Source organism: Acipenser ruthenus, chromosome 12 (assembly GCF_902713425.1).
Source record: "Acipenser ruthenus chromosome 12, fAciRut3.2 maternal haplotype, whole genome shotgun sequence".
NCBI classification, from domain to species: domain Eukaryota; kingdom Metazoa; phylum Chordata; class Actinopteri; order Acipenseriformes; family Acipenseridae; genus Acipenser; species Acipenser ruthenus.
This window is the reverse complement of record NC_081200.1, coordinates 27143207-27166497: the sequence shown is the minus strand read 5'-3', so window position 1 is coordinate 27166497 and position 23291 is coordinate 27143207. Positions and strand designations below refer to the sequence as shown.

At 37.9% G+C, this 23291-nt stretch overlaps 1 protein-coding gene across 4 annotated transcripts in view; it reads left to right on the top strand.

Moving 5' to 3' along the window:
* LOC117417313 (discoidin domain-containing receptor 2) overlaps positions 1-22520 on the top strand; it is a 44896-nt gene extending 22376 nt beyond the window's left edge. For 3 of the 4 annotated variants that reach the window (XM_034029368.3, XM_034029369.3, XM_034029367.3), the window contains 17 exons: positions 1532-1639; positions 8564-8666; positions 9023-9254; positions 9584-9731; positions 12208-12313; positions 12670-12853; positions 13071-13314; positions 14275-14346; positions 14431-14463; positions 14634-14770; positions 15231-15447; positions 15946-16175; positions 16594-16721; positions 16907-17104; positions 17210-17444; positions 17788-17937; positions 18317-22520. In XM_034029368.3, the coding sequence (XP_033885259.1) occupies positions 1534-1639; positions 8564-8666; positions 9023-9254; positions 9584-9731; positions 12208-12313; positions 12670-12853; positions 13071-13314; positions 14275-14346; positions 14431-14463; positions 14634-14770; positions 15231-15447; positions 15946-16175; positions 16594-16721; positions 16907-17104; positions 17210-17444; positions 17788-17937; positions 18317-18448 (2655 nt within the window). In that variant the 5' untranslated portion in view covers positions 1532-1533 and the 3' untranslated portion in view covers positions 18449-22520. The remainder of the gene's footprint in view (positions 1-1531; positions 1640-8563; positions 8667-9022; positions 9255-9583; positions 9732-12207; positions 12314-12669; positions 12854-13070; positions 13315-14274; positions 14347-14430; positions 14464-14633; positions 14771-15230; positions 15448-15945; positions 16176-16593; positions 16722-16906; positions 17105-17209; positions 17445-17787; positions 17938-18316) is intronic. The other variant, XM_059034738.1, reaches the window with a different exon arrangement.
* The last annotated feature ends 771 nt before the right edge of the window (positions 22521-23291 follow it).

The window sequence follows — 23291 nt, the reverse complement described above, 5'->3', positions numbered from 1 at the left end:
GAGAGCTGCAGGCTTTTTAAACAGGTGACCATCTCCCGATTAGCAACAATTACACAACTAATTAAACTCGGGAGATGGTCACCTTCTGCACAAGGTTTTTAATTACTGGCAGCGGACGAACTGCTAACCTCGCCTCTGCAAGAACAGATTTAAATAAATAAAAACAAAACACACAGTGCTTCGCCATCATATCTAAATACAATAAATCATAAAATAAACAAATACAAAACAAGATATTGCAAAGGGGCGGAGGGGGAGACCCCGTTCTAAAAATAAATAGACAAATAAATCTACAGGGCTCCTCACCCTGTTACACAGAGGATTAAAAGACAGAGGATTTCTTTGTTTGAATTTCAGCTGAGCCATTGACTCACTGCATTGCTTCAGGCAAGCTGTATGAGTTTTTTGGGTTGTCCAGTCCAATTCTGTTATAGAAGTGGGTAACTGCATGACTTTATTACCTATTTCCAGTATACTGTCTGTGCCTCAGTTACCAAAGCAGACCTGGTTAACTTAATATTTTCTGTCTGCTTTTGTTTTTCAGCCTGCTGAGCTTATAACAGGCAGTCTAGAGCATGCTACACTAACCGCTATCTGGGCAGAAACTAGCAGAACATTAAACCCCTTTTCATTGTATTGTACTTTGTGTAAATAATGTCAAACACAGCTGTCCCGCTGGGACTTAATCCCTTGCTCTATTATTACATGAGCTCAAACACTAATGGGGTGATGCTAAAAGTTGAATGCCAAGGTACCAAGAATATAAGGTAGTGAGAATAAATTACTCCTTGTTATAACTTTCAAAAAAGCTGTAGGCCACCCTACCTTAGTACTGTAAGTCTGCATTGCTCACTGATTTTTTTGCTTGTCTCTTACCATGATTTAGTATCACTGCAATCCACTTTACTTTTACTATGGCATACTGCAGTGACGGTTTATAGCTAAGCAGTTGTACCCGGTGATGTGTTGTTCACATGGGCTGAGGTAATGTCTGACTAGCAGTAAACCAAGATGTCAAGCCACTCCTGTTGATGCTCAGTCTTTTTTAATCATTTAAAAGCTTCTCAAACTGTGTCGTTCAATTACTTAAAAAAAATATATATATATCATTCTTAGACTCAGCCAGGCCTGGTTTACCTGTGGACTCCATAAGTGTATGGAGTTTTTCTCTGATTAGTTGCTACTTGATCTTTTGTGCAATAGGAATCTTATTTCCATCCCTGTCATAGCTTGCTGGATGTACAAAGAGTTAGGGGAGAGGGCGCCTATTCAAGCCACTAGTACAGACAGTATACATGTAAGCATTAATAGCCAATGTAGCAGGCTTTACCGGATAGATTGGTGACTGCTGCAATACTAGAAAGACTGGAATATCTTTGGGTTATACGAACCTAATTAGCAAAAACGCTGGTATATTTGGTTCTTTAGGAATGTTAGGATAATAAGCCAAAATCATCTATAAAAAGAATGTAACACGTCAAGTAAATACATATTTATTCATGTATTTATTTATTTTACTTTTATATTTTAGGAATGGAACTTCTTTCTCTTTCTGAGATGAAATACTTTCCCAAGATGCACTTCATTCTGTTGATGCTGCTGTATCTGTTAGGCGCTGCAAGAACTCAAGTCAATCCAGGTGAGATTTTTTTTCATTTTATCTGCAAGAGACTTCTGTTCCAGTGCTGTCAGTAGGTGTCTGACTGTGAAGGAGGTGTCCACATTAAACAATTATAAATACCATTTTAATTTAAAGGCAAAAATTATTTTTGAGCTATGGCAATAGGTGGATTGTGTAGTTTTACAAGCAAACATATAGTACAATATTTTATAATATCGATGGTAAAAAGTGCTACTGGAAGGAAATCTTTTGCTTTTGCTGCAGTTTCAGATTGGAATGCATTGCCGATGGGACTTCGATCAGAGACTTCCCATCGTCAATTAAAACATGAGTTGTTCCACTATCTGAAGAAGCCCTGTGTATGTGTATGAGGTGCAGAGATTGAAATGTGTATTCTGTGTTTTCATGTGACTGAAATTTGCTGTTGGATGCCATTGTAAACAAGTTAATTATAGCTCATATGGCCTTTTTCCAATAAAAATTTAAATATACTGTACTATACAATCATACTGATTAGATCTGAGTTATTTTGCTTCAATGTTGAATTTGAATCATTTTCTCAGTATCAGATTCCACCTGACATTAAGGGTGTCTGTGGAATGATAATTACCAACTCAAAATGCAGTTACCTTTCAACTCTGTTGGCCCCATATTAATAGTATGTAGAAGGCAGGTACATCATCATTTGATTTATCTGGAATCAATAAGATAAGATGATAAGGGTTCAGACAATGCCAGGTGGATTCTTAGACGGAGAGATGATTCAACAGCACTGAGAACCACAAAGAGTAATTGTAAATATCCTACAAAATATATAAAAAGATGTGTTAAAAAAAGAATAAAGTGACATTTGAAGCTGTTCACCCTTTAAAAATATATACGGGAAGCTTATCTGTGAATTTCCGAGCAATAATGTGATGTCTCGCGGTCTTACATAAAGCCACAGACGAGACTGCTGAAAATGTTTGTGTGTCATGACAACACCACCATTGTCTTTAAGCAGCAAAGCAGAACGCGAGGTGATGTGCATTGTTGTGATTTCAATTGCTCAACTAGCAGTAAAATTATAGTTATTCACCACCAATAGTCACCATAAGACCTATAAGGGTAACTGGGTACTGAAGTAGAAAGCAGCTGAAAATCAAATAACATTTAATTTACTAAGGAGAACAAACAATTACATTTGCTCCAATGTAATATGTTTATTGACTAGCTGTGACAGAAATAACTATATGATTCATCATAAACTGGCCTGTATTTTTTTTCACTGCACATCCCGTTCTAAAAATAGAAGAAAAAGCAGAAAAAAATTGCATTGTCACATTAAAAATTGATCATTTTTCTCTATAGTTATTATACATCAGATTTCACAAACATCATGATAACGATGAAAAAAATACAGCCTTAATCATAAAATATACTAGATGGACTAAGTTTAATATTGCACCAAAAGAGTGAAAACATGTTAAAAATGCAGAATGCCATGGCCAGCAGTAAGCCGAGGAATGCAGATATCTTTTAAAGAGTCCTCCTACAGCTGTGCAGTGGTACTTCATAGCATTTCAAAAGAGGATAATTGTACAGTAGAGGATCCAGATTCACATTACTTTTTAATTTCAGTCTTTTTTTTGGCAGACACACAACCCTTAAAATTCTCTTGAGCTTGTCTGGGGTATTTCGAAGCAAACAAACAAAATGTAAACAGATCGTAAACTGTCCTCTCCTGGCTACAGTCAGTCAGAGGAAGAGAGTGCTTCCCCCTTTTATAACGCATTCTGTGCTTTTTAACAGAATACAGTCTGCAAAGAAGCAAAGTACATGGACCAGAAAGATTAGAGTTTACTTCAGGTGAAGTAGTCCAAGATTAAAACTAATTGGGGTCTCAAATAATGAATCCAACATTTCACACACTCAAATATAAAGTCTTCACACTGATCCCTCTCTCAGATGTAATTGTGCATTTCATTCAGTCTTCCAGGCTGTGGGTTTGTAACTTTCACAATGGTTTATCATTCAATCGCTGGAGCCTGTGGCTAAAACATTCCAGACATTTTCAAAGCAGGAAAGAACGTTCAAATTAGCCTGTGAGTCAGTCTGTGTGTTTCCCAAAAATGCATAGCCTCATATGAATCATAAGATTACATATTTACACACATAAACATATTTACACACAAACAGTACAACAATTGTAGCTAAACAACAATTCACAGCAAAAAGAATACACATACTGTACATGCGGTAAAACTATATTGTGTTGTTACAGTGCCACAGATATGGGGGGATAAAGAGGCACCTTTCTGCATAAGAAGTATAAAAATAGCCACTACATGTGTGCATTGGTATTTTTTCCCTCCCTAACACAGTGAGTTTGGCATAGATTTGCAATCGGAAACTAAACTACCAGTACACCCCTAGTGTTCATTTTTATGCTATAGAAATATATATTATGAAAATCTGGGGGGGTAGTTATTTTATATATCTATGTTGCACAATTAGCTTTAAAATGAGTGGAATGTGATTTAAGTTAGAGAAGTTTGAGATTCACATTTAAAAAGGGAAACACTGACTGCATGGTACATGTGAGTACAGTTCTAGATGATGTATAGTGGGTGTCTTCTGTGTGTGGGTTGGAGTCAGCGGTTAGACAGCAAACATCATGGAACAAGCAGGCCTTTCAGAGCCTGCAGGATGGAAAAATCAGAGAATGAAAAACGACTCTGCAGCTCTGAGCTGTTGCCGGCTTTCTGTGCAACTGCCAAGGCCAGCAGTCCAGGGGGACGGCTGAGGGTGTCGGCTGAGGGCGTCATTCAATAACCAACCAGGACCAAGGCTGGTATTTTTCCACTATGAAAAATGTATATTTTTAGAGACTTCACTTGATGAAGTAGTTGGTATTATCAGTATATTATGTTAAATCTAGCTATCACTGCGCTCGTGTTTCTTAAAAGGAATCAAGTCAATACCATGCCAGGATGTCACAATGGCATTGCTTTCCCTCTGCTATATTATTATTATTAGTAGTAGTAGTAGTAGTAGTAGTAGTAGTAGTCATAGTAGTATAATAATAATAATAATAATAATAATAATAATAATAATAATTGTGATCTCTAAAGGTCATGTCTTCCAAAATTAGGATGACCATATGACTCCATGTACACAAGGACAGTTTGGAACAGTTCAGGCTTTTCATTATTTGTTTATTTAGCAGACGCCTTTATCCAAGGCGACTTACAGAGACTAGGGTGTGTGAACTATGCATCAGCTGCAGAGTCACAACAACGTCTCACCCAAAAGACGGAGCACAAGGAGGTTAAGTGACTTGCTCAGGGTCACACAATGAATCAGTGGCTGAGGTGAGATTTGAACCGGGGACCTCTTGGTTACAAGCCTGTTTCTTTAACCGCTGGACCACACAGCCTCCTTTTCATCTAACATCCCAATGCATTCTGGTAAGTGTAGTCCTGCTGTGACAGGTAAAACGTACCAGAATGCATTGTGATGTGAGTTGTGAGTTGAAAAGCCTGAACTGTCCCAAACGGTCCTAGTGTACATGGAGTCATATGGTAACCCTATCCAAAATCCACACAGAGGCTCCCGCTTTCTTATTTATGCCACGACAGAAGAGGGTCCATAACAAAAGTTTGTGCTAACCAAAGGGTGATCAGCGTCAGTAGTCCATCTGGAAGAATGTTTTTTTGTATGCTATTCAGCTCTATTTATTTATTTATTTATTTGTTTTTTTACCCTGGTTTTTCTCCCCAATTTTGTAATGCCCAATTATTATTTGTATCCCGGTTCACCACTTGCAACCCCCTGCCGACTTGGGAAACGGAGGCTGGAACACACGTCCTCCAAAACGTGCTCCTGCCAATCCGTAATTCTTCGCACTGCGGATCCACAGCGAGGCCACCAGACCTATAGTGCCGGAGAACAACACAGATCTGGCGGCTCCATTGCAGATCCACAGGCACCCTATCGGCCACAGGGGTCACTGGTGTTCTATTTTGGATGCAATACAAACTGCTGAACAAATCCCTCTGAGGTTTCTTCCAAAACCTCACCACAATTCTTGCTGCTGCTGGCGCCTTCACACATATGTTTTTGTTATTATCTGTGTCACAAAGACAGTGAGACCCTCTTGTGCATGCTATAATGTATCTGTTCCCATTTATGACCTGATGACACCCTGCCAGGACCCATCCAAGTGACCTGGTCTGGCCTCTCAGGGACAATAATTACATAAGAACATAAGAACATAAGAAAGTTTACAAACGAGAGGAGGCCATTCAGCCCATCTTACTCGTTTGGTTGTTAGTAGCTTATTAATCCCAGAATCTCATCAAGCAGCTTCTTGAAGGATCCCAGGGTGTCAGCTTCAACAACATTACTGGGAAGTTGGTTACGAGTTAATTACGAGTTCAGAGAGCGCAGAGAAACCATGGATTTAAATGAGTTAACCGAAAGTCAAGTAAACCATTTTTTCACAAAACACACAAGACATCTACTACTGTACACAAGAGGAGGTGAAAATAGTCCTAAAAGCCCATGAAAAACAGGACTTTTTTATTCACATACTGCATGGCATAAATGGTTTTGCACTAGGTTTTAATTTTTACCAGAATAATGTGTTGGTCTCTTCTTTAAAAAAATGATTTATTAAACAGCTTTCAAGAGTAGACAGCCTTGACATCTGAAAGTGAAGTGAAAATGTACACCCGGTAGAAAAGCATTTTAATCAAAGTTTTTAAGCTTCTGTGTGGCTAATATCCAAGCTTCATGTCTGGGTTTACATAGAAGAAGAAATTTCACCTAAAATGTTTATGTTTTGATTAAATAATGGGGGAACTGCATGGGTCAATTGCAAAGTAAAATGCTTCAGTGTTCAGGCTGAGTTCTAATTGATTAAAGGACAGACTCAGAATGTAAGCTTCTTCCATGTGGCCAGCTCCATATAAAGACAAGCTCACCTTAGTTTAGTTTACTGTGTAATGTTGTGGGAAATACATACAGTATGTTGAATATCTTGATACTGTGTTGGAAGAACACAGGCAGGCTTATATACACACCTATATATAGGTATGCAATAAGTCATTTTTGTGAATACTTTATCTATAGTTACTTTTAATTGTATTAAATGCATATACGCCTCACGGACCACACATTGTACTTATTTTTTTACCTGGTATTTCATAGCCAGCAATGCTGTTTAGGCTGGCAGAATAACTGAAAGAATCCGCTAGTGTACTGTGGCAAAGTGGTTTGCAGTGTGCAGATGAAGAAGTGATGCAGTAATCATTGAAAGACAGACAACGATAATCCAAAGTGCAAAAATGTTTATTTATAATCCTGGTCTGGTGACCACAAATAATAGTCCCAGGCAATACACAGCAATGTGTACTGCACTGTTCTAAATAACAGGTTGCAGTCCCAAATAATAACACGGCCAATTTACACACACAAATACACACACGATCGCAAGTGAGTGAGTGGTTTCAGTGCAAGTGGTGAAATACAATTTAATACATGAACAATGATGCATTGTTGTCCAGGTTTGTGCTGGCCTTAAGCGACAGCTCCTGGATCGTGTTTAGCTGTCTAATAATCACAAATTAAGCACAGTATTAGCAATGACAAAACAAACACTCACGATATTATGACGCTCCTTTCCGGTTCGTCTATAACCATAACAAAGGAACAGATCACCTCACTACTTCCCCGTTTTGAACCGTCAATCACGCCCCCTTGGTTAACGATTGCAACCACTCCTCCAGTCCGCGACTGCCACATCGCTTCCCTTCCGGGTCGATGATTTGGTGTACCATAACTCCGCCCCCTTTCTAGATGGCTGACTTCCACCTAACCCTGGGAATGAATTGTCTGGCCATCCAGTCCAGGGCACTCTGTTCCCTTTACACAGCGCCCTCACAGGTCGGAAGGGAAATTTATCACCAAGAATCATTCTGTCTCTGTCACATGCACCGACTGGCTTTATTTAGTTGTAATAATAACTGCTATTCTAAAAGAGCATTTACCATATAACTGAGGTATACCTTTTACTTAGAAAGCCTTGAATTTGTTTTGAGAGCTTCCCAATTTTATATTCTGACAATTGACTGACCTGCGTGGGTTTTTTTTTTTTTTTAAGTAAAAGGAAAATGGCAAAATGAGATGTTTAAGTTGACCTCTTCACCTCCTTGGCACTGGCACAGTAATTGTACTGGACAATATTGTGTTTCAGGTGGTACATTGATATGGAATTTGCTTTTCATGCAGAGCCTTAACTTCCTTGCTACCTGGGAGAGATTATGAGCTTCAATGATATAGGTACTGAAGACTGGTTCTCCATATAAAAGGAAGTGTATGCTTTTAGTGCTGATATATGTTTGCATTTACTCATCATGGCATTTCTGTTGTCCACTTATGGATATAGGTATGATTTGTAACTAGTGGTTTTGAAAATACCGCACAACTTTGAAACACTGCACACCCTGGAGTGTGGTATTGTGCAATTAAAACAATCACAACATTCCGTGTCCACTCTAAGTACAGAATTATATACATAGTGTGTGGCAGTGCAAAAAATCCTGCATGGTCAGGTGATCACTAACAACCAATCAAAATTGTCTATGACATTATAATTCACAGTATACCAGCACTAAAAACATTTGTTATCATGACGTCCATGTGTTGTTGTTGTGACTGTGAGCTGTGGTATATTGCCCACATCAGAAAGTAAAATTGTCTAGGATTAGGAAATGTTAAACAGTTTACTTATAGGGTTACTGAATTGTCATTTTACATGATAAAGGACATTTTTGGAATTCATCTCTTGTCATTATAAAATCAACAATAAGCTCTTAACTTGTCTGAAGCCGTTTCGATTGCTAAACTTCCTTTCAGAGAGGCTTTTAAAAAGGTTTTAATGATGAAATGACATTGTAGGTGTGTGTCGCTATCCTCTTGGAATGTCTGGTGGGCAGATTCAAGACGAAGATATCACAGCATCCAGTCAGTGGTCTGAATCTACCGCAGCTAAATATGGAAGGTACGTTATTATTTTCATTCTTTGAAGATAATGTTTATACACTAGCCCTTGAACAACTAGATATTGACTATAGTACTGAGGTACAAAAAAAAACTAATTTATTGAGTGAATAATAATGCCAGGACAGCATGTGTGAATATCTCAAAGCACACATTTTATAGGCTTTTTTAAAATAAACCTTCTGGTTACAAACATGACCTATTATGTGTTTAACTTTGGCGTGTCTTGAAGTTTGATTGATAAGTGCCATAGAACAGGGAAATAACACCAGGTCATAAAGCTATGCTGATTTTTTTTTTATTGAATCCACTCCATTTCACCTCAAAGACAAGAGTGTTTTTTTTTTTTGGATCCAGGCTTGATTTTGAAGAAGGGGATGGAGCTTGGTGCCCCGAGATCCCCGTGGAGCCAGACAACCTGAAAGAGTTCCTTGAGATTGACCTACGCACTCTGCACTTTATAACCCTGGTGGGGTCACAGGGACGCCATGCTGGGGGCCACGGCAACGAGTTTGCTCAGATGTACAAAATCAAATACAGTCGGGATGGGAGCCGCTGGATATCTCGGAAGAACCGCCTTGGGAAGCAGGCAAGTGTTCTGCAACTCTCCCAAGAAACCGGACCGAGTGGCCATGAACATCAGCACGACTATCAGGACAGATCACATTGGTCAACCTGGTTCAAATTCATGTCCTGTACTGAGAAACACTGCTTTTTATTATTTAATAATAATAAAAAAGTCTTTATTTAGCATGTGTATTTTTAATACATACAGTATATTTGTGATGTTCTAAGTGAACCAGATTGTTTAATCTAGAGATTGCAATATTTTGCTTATGTATATTCCACTTTTTTATTTGTAGTGTTCATATCATGCCCATCGTTGAAGGTTAATCTGTTTCTCTGATTGTCTTAAAGTTAATCGAAGGGAACAAAAATGCCTATGACATTGTCCTGAAGGATCTGGAGCCTCCCATTATCGCCAGGTTCGTCCGATTCATCCCCGTGACTGATCACTCCATGAACGTGTGCATGAGGGTGGAGCTCTATGGTTGTGAGTGGTTAGGTGAGTTCCAATCACTGTCAAAGCAGACCTGATCATTTCAGCACTCAATTTAACACATTTAGCATTTCACATTTATATTATATGTACTTGCTTAATTGTTTGCTAATCCTTATTGGTGATAATAAAACATTAAGCTCACGGAAACCTCAATGGAAACAAAGCCTTGCCTTTCTGGGGAATTCGTTTCTACATTTCAGAAAGATAATCATATTAATGTGCAAGTTCAGATTAGCCAGGGATACCAGTGATAGCGAGTGGAAAAGGCTACTAGAAAGAAAACGGTCTAATATAAATGCTCAACAAGTAAAGTTCCAGATATGTGTTCTATTTTCTATCCTTTCAGCAACGTCACTGAGGTACCACTGAGAGCCTCCGCCTAAGTGGTGCTCTTTGTTGGCTTAGCTCAAACGCGTATAAGCAGTATGATGCACCTTGTCTTATAGATAATACAGTAGAAGCCAAATACTCTGCTATGTAAAAAATACCACTCAAAGTGAATGCAAGCTGTAGGGAATCACTGGAAAAGTATTGTAAAGACCCTGTCGATGGCATCATGCTGGACACTGTGTTTGTCTTGTTTGTTTGTTCGCTTGTTTGTTTGTCATGTCTCATTTAGTATTATGTGTATTGTAAGGGAACAGGGCACGCCGTTAGAGTGTGTGTGTGCGTGTGTTAGGGTGTGTGTGTGTGCATGCGTATGGTGTGTGTGTGTGTGTGTGGTGTGGGCAGGGCCCTCCCTTCGACTTGAGTGGTTGCTGTGAGACTCAGGGACAGAGAGAAGCTGACCGTGAGGGCCTTAGCTGTGAAACAGTAAGAAGAACCCAGAAGTGTGTCTGTGGAGTGGAAGAGAGAAAGAACGTGTGTCTGAGACAAAAGAAGATAGCAGAGAGCGAGGGAGAGAGAAAGGACGATTGGGAGAAAAAGGGAACAGAGGATTTATTATTTTGGCGTGAACCCGGCCCAGACAGGGATTCGTTGTTCCACCACTCAATCAATGAAAATTAAACTAGTCATGTTTTGAATCCCACCTGGTCTCCCCGAGTCTAGCTTCACTTAAAGACGCTAAGGATCGTTACAGTATGTTGGTGTCTGTAATACAGCATAGAGTTGGGATTCGATTCTCAGTCCCTAATCTTGAGCCACAGCAGGTGGATGTGACTTTACCTATACACCACTCTACTAAGTCACCTAATGTAGATAGATAAAAGAAAAAAATAAAACTAGACAATCCACAAATTAATGCAAATGGATTTTCAATCCTTAAACAGCTAGCCCTGAGGTATCTTTTGGCACACACCAGTTCCAAAACCATTGTTTTGTTCCTATACTGTACAGCCATCTGTGGACAATATGTATTTCACCACAGGCAGTTAAATAAATCGGCATAATATTAACGACATGGAAAAAATCTACACAAGTGGTAGTAAATAAAGCTGTCTGGATGGCTGGTAGGTTTAATTGGAAAAGACAGTACTGCTTTGTCATTTCTTATATAAATCCAGCTTTATTGCACACAGTCAGAAACTCAGAATGTGCGAAGTCTAATGTATAGTTGGCATACAAGTCATTGTACATATGTAAGGAATTTGTTTTACTTGTATTGTTGTTGGGTCTCTGTAGTATAAATCCAACAAGGTTTTCCATTGTTGATTTCTTTACATTCTTTTACCAGCACATGAACTATATAAAAAAAAAACTAGAGTGCATCTGTTGCAAAACCAAAAAAGGGAAGATAGTGAACTTTAAACAGAAGCAGAAACGTACTAGTAGCAATGGTTGTGGGACTTGGAATCGGATTGTTCTTGTCGGAATCTAGCACTTTATATACAGTAGGTTCACTTTATAGAGGAAACAGTTTGTATTTTTTGTATATATTCACTGTTACTCTATTTATCAGTTCATCAGAATATCAACAAGTGCTGTCGGATTCTACATAATTTACCTGATCCAGAATAGAGTTTAAATCTCACTAGCATTCATGATTACAGGGATCTCCTCATTATTCAACAGCTCGTAGTCTAGCCTTAAATTATTCACATACAGATGTGTGGTATGATTTCCATTGTTCTATGGAAGCGCTGAGGTCTATTCAAATGATAAAAATATGACCAAATCTGGCATTGTACTTACCCCACTCACGGATGAAGTCCCCTTATTTTAATGATTTAACTAGTGGTAGTATTTACATCTGCCACTGTGTAGATCAATTAAATGTACCCCATTCTCTTTATATATTAAATAGACCCCCAAATAGACCCCTGTTTAACTTGACTTTATTTCGGAACACACAGAAGCAACTAAATTGGTTCCCCAAACTTTTGTCTTTATGCTCCACAATTACCAAATGAGCACATCTTTACTCACACGCCTGCAGTGCCTTCTCTCACACGCAACCACGCTTTTAAGATTAGCCCCCTGTTACATTGATCATGGTGCTGTTAATAAGAAGATCTACTAAACCTTGATTTTTCCATAGATGGTCTGGTCTCCTATAATGCTCCAGCAGGACAGCAGATCATTATGCCAAGAGGTTATAATGTTTACCTCAACGACTCTGTTTATGACGGCGCAGTTGGTTACAGGTACATGGCTGCTTTTTCTACTTAACTGAAATTGTACTGTAACAATTTTTTATTTGTGCTTCACTTACAGCAATATAAAATGTACTGTAGAAAACCAACTGAAAACTACTGCTATCTAGTGGTAGTAAAATCTTAAAAATATTATAGCACTGATGCAGATTCTGTCATTGTTGCATATTCTCTGACATAAACATACATTTTACACAGGGTTACCTACATTGAGTAGAATTTTGATCTGTACATGGTAATACGAATATTAGGTTTCTTTTTTATTCTCAGTTGGGATACATTAAGATTTATTAGAACAGAGAGCCAAGACCCAAAGATGTGTTTAAGAATAGCTTCTTGTCTTTCAGTATGACAGAGGGTCTTGGACAGTTGACCGATGGAGTGTGGGGTCTAGATGACTTCACACAGAGCCATGTGTACAATGTGTGGCCCGGCTATGACTACGTGGGCTGGTCCAATGAGAGCTTCACAACCAACTATGTGGAGATTATGTTTGAGTTTGACAGAATCCGGAACTTCACCACAATGAAGGTACAGGAGGATGTTGGAGAGTTGATATACAGTACTGTTACGCTGGTTTATTAGAAAGTTTTATCTGTCAGCTTTTGGACTTCCAGGATATTGTAGTTGTATGTAAATAGTCTGTTATGCAAATTATCAGTTGTGTTCCATATATTAATTAACACAACTTTTCCTTAAAGTACTTTTAGTTTGTTCACTGTGCTTATTTTCAATTATTTCTGTGCAGGTTCACTGTAACAACATGTTTTCAAAGGGGGTGAAGATCTTTCGAGAGGTGCAGTGTTATTTTCGCTCAGAGACCAATGACTGGGAGCCCAACCCCATCTCCTCTGTCCTGGTGCTGGACGATGTTAACCCCAGTGCCCGCTTCGTCACCGTGCCCCTCCTGAACCGCATGGCCAGCGCCATCAAGTGCCAGTACTACTTTGCTGACACCTGGATGATGTTCAGCGAAATCACCTTCCAGTCAGGTTGGTGCACCTTGTCCTTGATTATTGAATTAAGCAGTGCAGAGCATTGTTACAAATCTTTAACTACAATATTTAATTGAACCAAGGTGATGAATTAAGTAATCAAGGACCTGGTTAGAACAAAGTCCTGGTCTGGAGTGGACTGAAAGAGCCATGAGTGAGTAGCACTTCTTTAAAGCAGGGGTCTCCAATCCTGGTCCTGTAGGGCCAGTGTCCCACCTGTTTTTTGTTCCAACTGAACCCTAAATTACTTAATTGGACCAATTAAGTGCTTATTAGAAGCTTAATCGGACCAATTAAGTAATTTAGGATACAGTTGGAACAAAAAACAGGAGGGACACTAGCCCTCTAGGACCAGGATTGGAGACCCCTGCTTTAAAGAATAAGTGGCCAAAGTTAGCCCTTCCATTCCTGGTCTTTGTTCTAACCTACCTTGTTCTAAATTATTTAATTTAACCAATTAAACCTCCATCCAGAACATGAAGTAGTTCATTGTATTATTTTACCTGTTAAACCTGGAGTGGAATAGCCCTCCAGGATCGTGATTGGACACCCCTGCTTTAAGGGATGTGTTTTTTTGTTGGTACATTATCTCTAAGTTTAGTCAGTGATTGAAACCACAAGAATACACTTCAAACTCTCTTAAGAAACCTTCAGCAAAGGTTTCACGAATACTGAACTAATTTAACAAAAATGATAGAAGCATACATCCCACCATGTTGTAATTACAAAATTAGAACTATCAGTATCATCATAAATGGCCTACATCCACCATTATGTACAAAAGCAATTGTGTCATGCAGGCTGGTGGACAGACAGACAAGAAAGGTTCCTGGTGTACCTACATATGTCCTTAGAATTGTGCTAAAGAATGTTGTATCACAATGGATAAGATTCTATAGATATACTGTAAGTGATAATGTACATGTGATATAACTATGTGGTCTCTTATATATTCAGACACAGCCATGTACAACACAACTGGAGCACCGCCAAAAATGCTCCCAGGAACCCCAACCAGCACACAGCCAGGTAAAGAGTCCTAAGGCATGTCAGCTGATAAAGTGCTTTATACCAGCGCAGGCTAACAGGCTGCTCAATATTATTTGTTCCTAGCAAAACAGAAAGAAGAACTAGAAGAAACAGAAGGTATTTTAGGACTTTAAACTGAATCTATATTGTTTTTTGTTGTTTTTAAAAGTATTTGAGCAAATAGCTTTAAAAAAACATATCAATGATTGTATCGTTAATTTATGAATTCATGTAATAAAGGCCCCCAAACATTTTCTTTTTACTTTGTTCTATGATGATGTCTCCAGGTGATGACCCAACCCACAAAGTGGATGACAGTAACACTCGCATTCTGATTGGCTGTTTGGTAGCCATCATCTTCATCCTGGTTGCCATTATTGTCATCATCCTGTGGAGGCAGTTCTGGCAGAAGATACTGGAGAAGGTAAGGAAGAGGGATTGGACCCCCTTCGCAATGAATTAGTGGGTCTTTTCTAGAAAATGGTATCCAAGTGTGTAGTCATAATATACAAATGCAAGAGAAATGAATCACGGTTTACAGTAGGAATATGGAACACTTTAGCTTGAGTGGATGTAAACATAAAGATGCATTCATTCTCTAAGGAAAGTTTAAGTATATTTTAAGGTAATAAGCATAGTACAGTCATATTCAGATCATTGTAAATCTTAATTGTAAACTTTATAAACATCTCTATATCACTAATTGCCAAAGATTGTTGTGAGTATTGAATTACAAATTAAGAAGTTATACATCACTGTGTATTGATGTTTGAGGTGAAAGACAACCTAAATACAAAAACTATTTACCTGTAGACTGTAATCTCTGGTGATGGCCAGATTAACTGGTTTGGTCGAATGTTACACAATCAGCATCCTCCTTTCAGGCTTCTCGGCGGATGCTGGATGATGAACTGACTGCCAGTCTGTCGCTACAGAGCGAGACCTTCACCTATAACAACAACAACAATCGCTCGTCGTCGGCCAGTGAGCAGGAGTCCAACTCCACCTATGACAGGATCTTCCCTCTGGGGCCCGACTACCAGGAGCCATCCAGGCTGATCAGAAAGCTGCCTGAGTTCTCTCAGGCAGCTGAGGAGGCTGGTGAGAGGAGGGGGAGGGCAGGGATGTTCAGGGGCGCTGGAACTAGGGGTGCTGGGGGTGCAGCAGCACCCCTGGCTTTGTATGGTTTTACAGGGGTTACAGTTTCTTTCAGCACCCTCACTATAAAAAATTGTTCCAGTGCCTCTGGGGGTGTTGTCAGAGCAAGTCTGAATGGAAATGTTTCAATATGATAGTGGCTTTAAGGTCAGTATTAAGTTCAGTGATTTGGGTAATATTGGGGTTTAGGGTTAGGGTCAGAGTTAGAGATAGACTACAGATGATGATAGCAGTGTCATGCATCAGGGTTAGGGTTTGGGTTAGGATTAGGGTAGGGATAGGGTTACTGTACACTTTGTTAAATAATTGTACACTGTACACTTTGTTAATTTGTGTGGTGTTGTTTTACAAAGAATTTAAATGTTTCACTAAAACAGAAAGTTAAATTCATTTGTCCATAGAGAATTGTGAAGCTGATAGATATATTTCTGTTTCTCCCAGCGGCCGGCAGCAGCGGGGTTGTGAAGCAAGCCCCAGCCAGCGGACAGGAGGGTATGCCGCACTATGCCGAGGCCGATATCGTGAACCTGCAGGGAGTGACCGGTAGCAACACCTATGCCGTGCCAGCTATCACTATGGATCTGCTCTCTGGGAAGGACGTGGCGGTCGAGGAGTTCCCCAGGAAACTGCTCACCTTCAAAGAGAAGCTTGGGGAGGGGCAGTTTGGAGAGGCTAGTGCCCCATTAACTACTGCTCTCTGTTAATAAATACACTTCTTACAGCTGTCAAACAACACTAATGTATTCCCAGTGGAAGAATATTGTTAGCCGCTAGCAGTGTCAAGTACAGTAACTGGATTACTGGTGGTGCAAGCAGTCTGGTTAGCAGATTCTCTTGGTAATTATTCCACGCCCTAAAAACAACGCTTATGAACCTGTGTGTCCGATGAACCCCATTATTCTACAAAGCTACAGAACAGTGTCCTCCTGTGTCTAAAAACAATAATGTCCATTGTTCTTTTGCTGATCGCAGTCATTCAAAAAGACTTCTAGTCCAAGTTTTGTCTTTTTAAATTTTAGTTTCTTTTAGCATTTCTAAACTCTGAAAAGAAAACAGCATGCCTAAGAAAGTCCTGTTTCTCTAACACAGGTGCACTTGTGTGAAGCTGAGGGAATGGCAGAGTTTATTGACAAGGATTTTTCTTTTGACATCACTGCGAATCAGCCTGTTCTGGTAGCTGTAAAAATGTTACGAGCAGATGCCAACAAGAATGCCAGGTCAGTATACTGTCTGTAATATTCTTGTATACTTGAAGTGATTTGAATCGTTTAGATAAGTTTAGTTTGACAGTGTGGAGTTTAATATGGACACATGGTATGGAATGCTTTTATATAGGGTTAATTAATATAAATTACTAATGACAGTAATTAATAACTATATTTCAACATGGGTTCTCTTCTAGAAACGATTTCTTGAAAGAAATTAAGATCATGTCTCGATTAAAAGACCCCAACATTATCCGCCTTCTGGCAGTGTGTATCTGCGACGATCCTCTCTGTATGATCACGGAGTACATGGAGAACGGGGATCTCAATCAGTTCTTATCCCGTCACGAGCCGGAGGGACAGGTCTGTCTGGCCAGCAACACCCCCACTGTCAGGTAAGCCTCGTTCTACTAGCATGTTTAACTATTGTTCAAACTGGAATTCATCCCAAGGTAATCTGTTTCTTTGCTTGCGTTTTTTTTTTTTTTTTTTCTTTTCAGTTATGCCAATATTCAGTACATGGTCACACAGATAGCATCGGGCATGAAGTACCTTTCCTCCCTCAACTTTGTTCACCGTGACCTGGCCACCCGTAACTGCCTGGTTGGCAAGAACTTCACCATCAAGATTGCTGACTTTGGGATGAGCCGCAACCTGTACAGCGGAGACTACTACCGCATCCAGGGGAGAGCCGTGCTGCCCATCCGATGGATGTCCTGGGAGAGTATTCTGTTGGTGAGCCTAAAACATATCGTATCTCGCTCTTCAGCCAAACCAATGAACAGTCATCTTTAAATTGAATACATTTCACGCCCTCTGGGTGAGAATGGCATAATTTGGAAACATCTTGACTGTAATGATTAAGGAGAGGTTATTCCTGTTTTAACCCTATCATGCATGGTGAGTTCATATGAGGACGGATACAAAAACAATTCTAGTTTTCATATGGGCACTATGCCTGTTATGATTGGGTGGCCTGCCATTATGACTGGCCTCTCCACTTCTGTCTCCAGTCATCTTGTCTATCGTATTTTTATGAAATAAACTATGAATTTAAACGTCTTCTCTTTATTTCTAGGGCAAGTTTACCACTGCCAGTGATGTGTGGGCATTTGGGGTAACTCTCTGGGAGACTCTGACGTTCTGCCTGGAGCAGCCCTACTCTCAGCTATCAGACGAACAGGTCATCGAAAACACCGGCGAGTTCTTCAGGGATCAGGGGCGGCAGGTAAGAGGCAAAGACGCACGCAATGTAATTGCAAACATAAATGACCATTTTAATAAATGAAAGGAAGACATGCAAACTGAGCATTTTTAAACTAGTATGGTACCTGATGCTGTAAAGTATGTATTTTTTAAATGGAATTCGATGTTTGCTATAACATGTGCCTCAAACTGCACATTTGAGACTGAAATAGTGGATGGAAGTACAGTATTGGATATACTGTATTTATGGAATGATATCATTAGTTACAACACCTTCCAATTGTTGAGTTAAAAGATTGAATGATTCCAACACCAGTAGGGGGTTTTAACAGTAGGTTATCTTGAAGCTGTCAATAAAGCAAATCCCTCATCGATCACTGTTACTCATTGTCTGTTTCCAGATCTATTTGCCACAGCCTGCCATTTGCCCGGACCCTGTCTACAAACTAATGCTAAGCTGCTGGAGGAGAGACACCAAAGATCGGCCATCATTTCAAGACCTCTACCACAGTATTTTAGATTGCACCGCTTAGACGGCGCAGTGCTTGCAAAGGCAATACCAGCAAACTGGACTTGTTGTTTGTGTCTTCATGTAGAAACAAACTTAGTATGTGCAGATGGGAATGTGGGGAGAAAGAGGCAATCAAAGGAAGCCAATGAAGGTTGGCGAGCATTATTTATATATGAGAATTATCAGCTCACTGTCTATATTTGTTTATTGTGTTGTCACACTGCCTAAGCAATAGTTTCAGATGGAGTGTCTGTGAGGTCCTCCACAGCAAATGAACTGAAAAGAGAAGGACAAAGGAGCAGTACGAACGATTGCCAGTGAGAACCACAGTTCAGTATGCTAAATTCACAGATATTGGTACTTCTTTTTATTCTGGGGATCTTTCGTTGTTATGAAGACCTATTTAAGGGCCTACAAAGGGAACAATAGCTCCATATTATAATAGTCTTAATAGTAATTGTGGCCTTAATAATTATAGAAGCCTTTCTTTTTTATCAATGTTTATACATGTTATATTGGAGGTTGTTTCAGTTTGAAAAAAAATATTAAAACTATAAAGAAACTATTGATTTAGCTATTAAAAATAAAGAAATAAATGCTCACATAGGTAATCTTACATTTAAAAAATAGCTTGTCATTTCTCTGGGACCAAGCACTAGAAATGCTGGTGACAATGATGTATAAAGAACTTCATTTTTGTATTTTATTTTTTAGATACTTCTGAATGGAAAAGCTGTTTATGGCCATATATTTAGATATGTAGGTATGCAGATTTTATTAAATACATCCACCACAGATACCAAAGTACAATTATGCTATCTTAATATGTTTCCTTTTTTAGAAATACACTAGAAATGTTGTGCCAGCTATATTGCCTAAAGTGTAGTGTATGTTTTTGGAACAGGGATTATAACACATCTGCTCTGTATTCACAGTATAATCTAGTTATTAGACTGGTGCTATTTTCATTCATATTGCCTAATGCCAGTAACATGTAGGACAGTATGTTATATTGTGGCTTGTTGCATGAGCCATAAAGTAGTCCAATAAAAGTTTAATCTAAATTATTATGTAAAAAGAAAACAATACATTTAAAATCTTAGGGGAATTCCCTCTTCAATCGAATGTGTGTGCATTGTTGATCCTCTACTGTTTTTGAAGGAATTCATCAACTCCTATGATTTAAAAGATTAGACAAAATGCAGTTTATTTTTGCCTATACTGAAGCCTTCTGTATTGGCTTCCATACACACAAGAATACCACAGTATGCATCATTTATACACGATACCATTTGCTCATTCGCTCATTATCTGTAACACAGAATTCATCTCCATTTTTTTTCATGGTGCCAATTCCAGATAGGAAAGAAGACTCAACATGTAGATTTACATATTAGCTTTTTATTTTAAAGGTGTTAAAATGTCTTTGAAGGTATATTGATTTTAATTCATTTTATTTATATAGCACCTTTTATACTACAGTATCTCAAAGCGCTTTACAGTTAAAACAGAAAGAAGTATGCAGCATCAAGTAGTAAATTATAAAATAACAATAAATAATTATAATAATTAATAACAATACAAAAAGCGAAATAAAACCATTTAAGGAAACAGGAAATGAATAGGAATGATAGATAAAACACAAAATGACAAAAATAAGCAATAAAATAGGTATTGTAACTAAATGCACTTTTTGGGGGTTTGATAAAAAAAGGACTGAAATATTGAATTAAATCCTTCAGTTGTACTGACATTTAACATGTATTGTAAATAGCACCTGCAATATTGCAATATTTCCCTTTATTACCCTGTCCCTTTCCTTAACCCAATCGTTAGTGTCTCTGTTACCTGGTTCATATAAAACATGATCAATTCCAATGTAACTAGTTTTACCTAGAGTAGATATCTGCCAGCTTGTGACAAAGTGTTTCTAAGTGACACTAATTAATGTTCCTTCCTTGTGTTGTCTTTTACATTGTTTTAGCTTAATTTTTAAATAGCCCACCTATAGCATACAAATATGCTTAGTACTCTGACATGTTGATGTAATGAAGTGGTTCACAGTCAACTCTCATCTCAGACTCGAGACATTCTGCTTCACTGCAATAGGAAATATCTTTTAAAGATGTATGCAATGTGAAGAAATGCTGGGTTTCAAATACAAGTTGTGCATGCTTTAGGAAGTTTTGTGTAATGAACAAGTTTTTCCATAATGAAAGTGCAATGATATAAGGTTGTTATAATGTGGTATGGTCATGGATTCCATTTTTTCCATAATGCTATTTCAATAGCACTTGCATTCTCTGACTAAAACGTTAGCACTTTATAATAAATAAGTGAAACAATGAAGTGAGCTATACATGTATAGATGTGTTGTGTTCTTACACTCCTGTCCAAATAATTTAATGATACATTTTTTTAATAAGAATGTTTATGTTATGTTAATACACCAAAGATTAGGAGTGTAAAATACTTCGAATGGACCGTCATTTGACATCTTAAACCAAATGCTTCAAATTGGTGGACAATAAGAGAATATTGGTAAAACTTTAAGAAAACAAGTTAAATAAAAAATGAACAGCAGAGAAACGTTCAGACTACTTGATTTATATATTATAGTATAATATAGTGCTATGGATAAATGAAATATGTAACAATGCCGAGCACAGTACAGATACCCTGTTGTTAATCAAGTCTTTGTATGGTTAAATATTTTGAATAAAAGTTATTTATGTCCCACCTAAAATAATCATCTGCTTGGCTATTGCACTAGAAAACCTCAGAGTATTATTTGTTAAACATGCTGGTCAGAGAAAGCAGGGAATATGTTTGTATTCTTAAGATTTGGTGTGTATCTATATACATATAAAAGACAAGATGTTTGCAGTACATAGGAAGGCAGTGTGAAAGTGAATGTGTGTGGTTGATGGGGAATGTAGGTTATGAAGTCTGGAGTAAGTATTACTATCTGCTGTCATCTGAAGGGCGGTGCTTTAAACTGATGTTTTCCGACCATCTGCTGTCTGTCCTCCATTCACACTCAATCATGGAGCGTATACAAGTAAACTGGGTACAAGGATTGTGGGTAAACCTGGACCTTCAGCTAATAGTGCTTTCATTAGGCTCTGTTGTTTCACAAATTTTGAGAGTTAGATACAAACTTCCTGATGCTGTTGTAAGTCTTTTTCAAAGTAGGAGAACAGCTGATGATCCAGTTATGAAACAATTTTTCACAGTTACAGAGTTAGGTGCAAACATGGTTCCTATTGATTTTGAAGGGAATCCATTAAACATAAGCATGTCATGCATGTCTTCATTCACAAAGCATAGTGCAGATACTGTGATGATGTTGGCTCTGTGTTAGATAATGGCTGCAGATACTAGTAATGCATAATTCTAGCAATTATCATTTTGAATGAGTAGAAACGTAGTGAGTAAGAAAAATAATTACTACATAAAAAGAGAGAGAAAATGCAAGGTTTGTGTCATGGTGTGCTCTAAAAATATTTAAATATTTAGCTCCAGGTGACAACATTGAATAAATAGTTAGCATCACTACCAAGTGTACCTGAATCTAAGCTTTTTACATCACATTAATATTTCTCAACGTCGGCTAAATGTTTTATTGGCTACTTCGCTGCACATTTGTTTCATATTACAGCTTTTAAAACAATTATATATAGCTAAAGGCTTAACATAACAGATATTTTTTGTTCCGTTTCCCCAAATCGTATGACATTTAGGAGAAGAATTCCACCCATATTTGTCATTGAGATTTTTTGCATTATACATTTTCTTTGTTGTACAAGACATTATATTATTATATTAGCTATGCATCAATTCAATACAAATGTAAAGCATGTTCAGCCACAGTAAGTAAGCTTTGTAATGTTGTATAGTTCATGTTTATATAATATGAGGTGAAGTTGTTTTCAAGGGTTTTAGGCAGTTCTGTATCTGTATTGAATTGCTTTTCTTCAGTACTAAAGAACACCTGTACATTAAAAAGAATACATTTTTCTATGATTAATTTTGTAATGTTAAAATGCATTAATAAATAAATAAATAAATAAATAAATACAAATGTGACCAAACTGAAACTTGATATGTGTGGATGTTGTACACTGTTGTAATGTAATATATCATGATGATCTTCAAGTAGTATTTATTTACGCATACATTGATAACTTTCTGGGTGTGTCCATGACACTAATTCACAGTAAATAATGATGTAGCTTTCTCTTACGTCTTTAAAGACACTTTTGTTCCTCTAGCCTGGGTTACACATGTCTATGATAATGCAACTAGAACAAAAGAGTGACAATTTGAAGATATTTATTGAAGATCCGTACCTTTGTTGAGCACACTATTGTAAGGCCATTGGAATAGTAGTAGTATTGTATTGCATTAATATAATTATCATCATCATCATCATCAGACATCAGCAAATCATCTTATACAGTCAGGGTTCTGAAATTCACGAAGTGTGCTTTTATATAGTTTTTGTCTGACAACATACACACAAAGAAAACATGTTTTTGACTGAATCTACTGTAGGACATCCTTTGCTTTGTAGTTAATTTAGTGGGGTTTTGCGATGAAAATTAATATTTGAGTAAAGTGTCATAAAAACATATTTTAAAAATGTAAACAACATTACATTTAAGTGCCATGTCTTAGTACACACAGTAAAAGTATGTCTTGTGACTCCTCCTGTTGGTGCAAACAGTATAGACCTAATTCAGTTTAAATATGTTATACAGTATTCTTTTGTCAAAATAAAATCAGTTTGCTTCAATTATTTTGCTCACATGCTGTGTTATTTTTCAGATTATTTTATTTTTAGATTCACTTAGAAAAAAGTA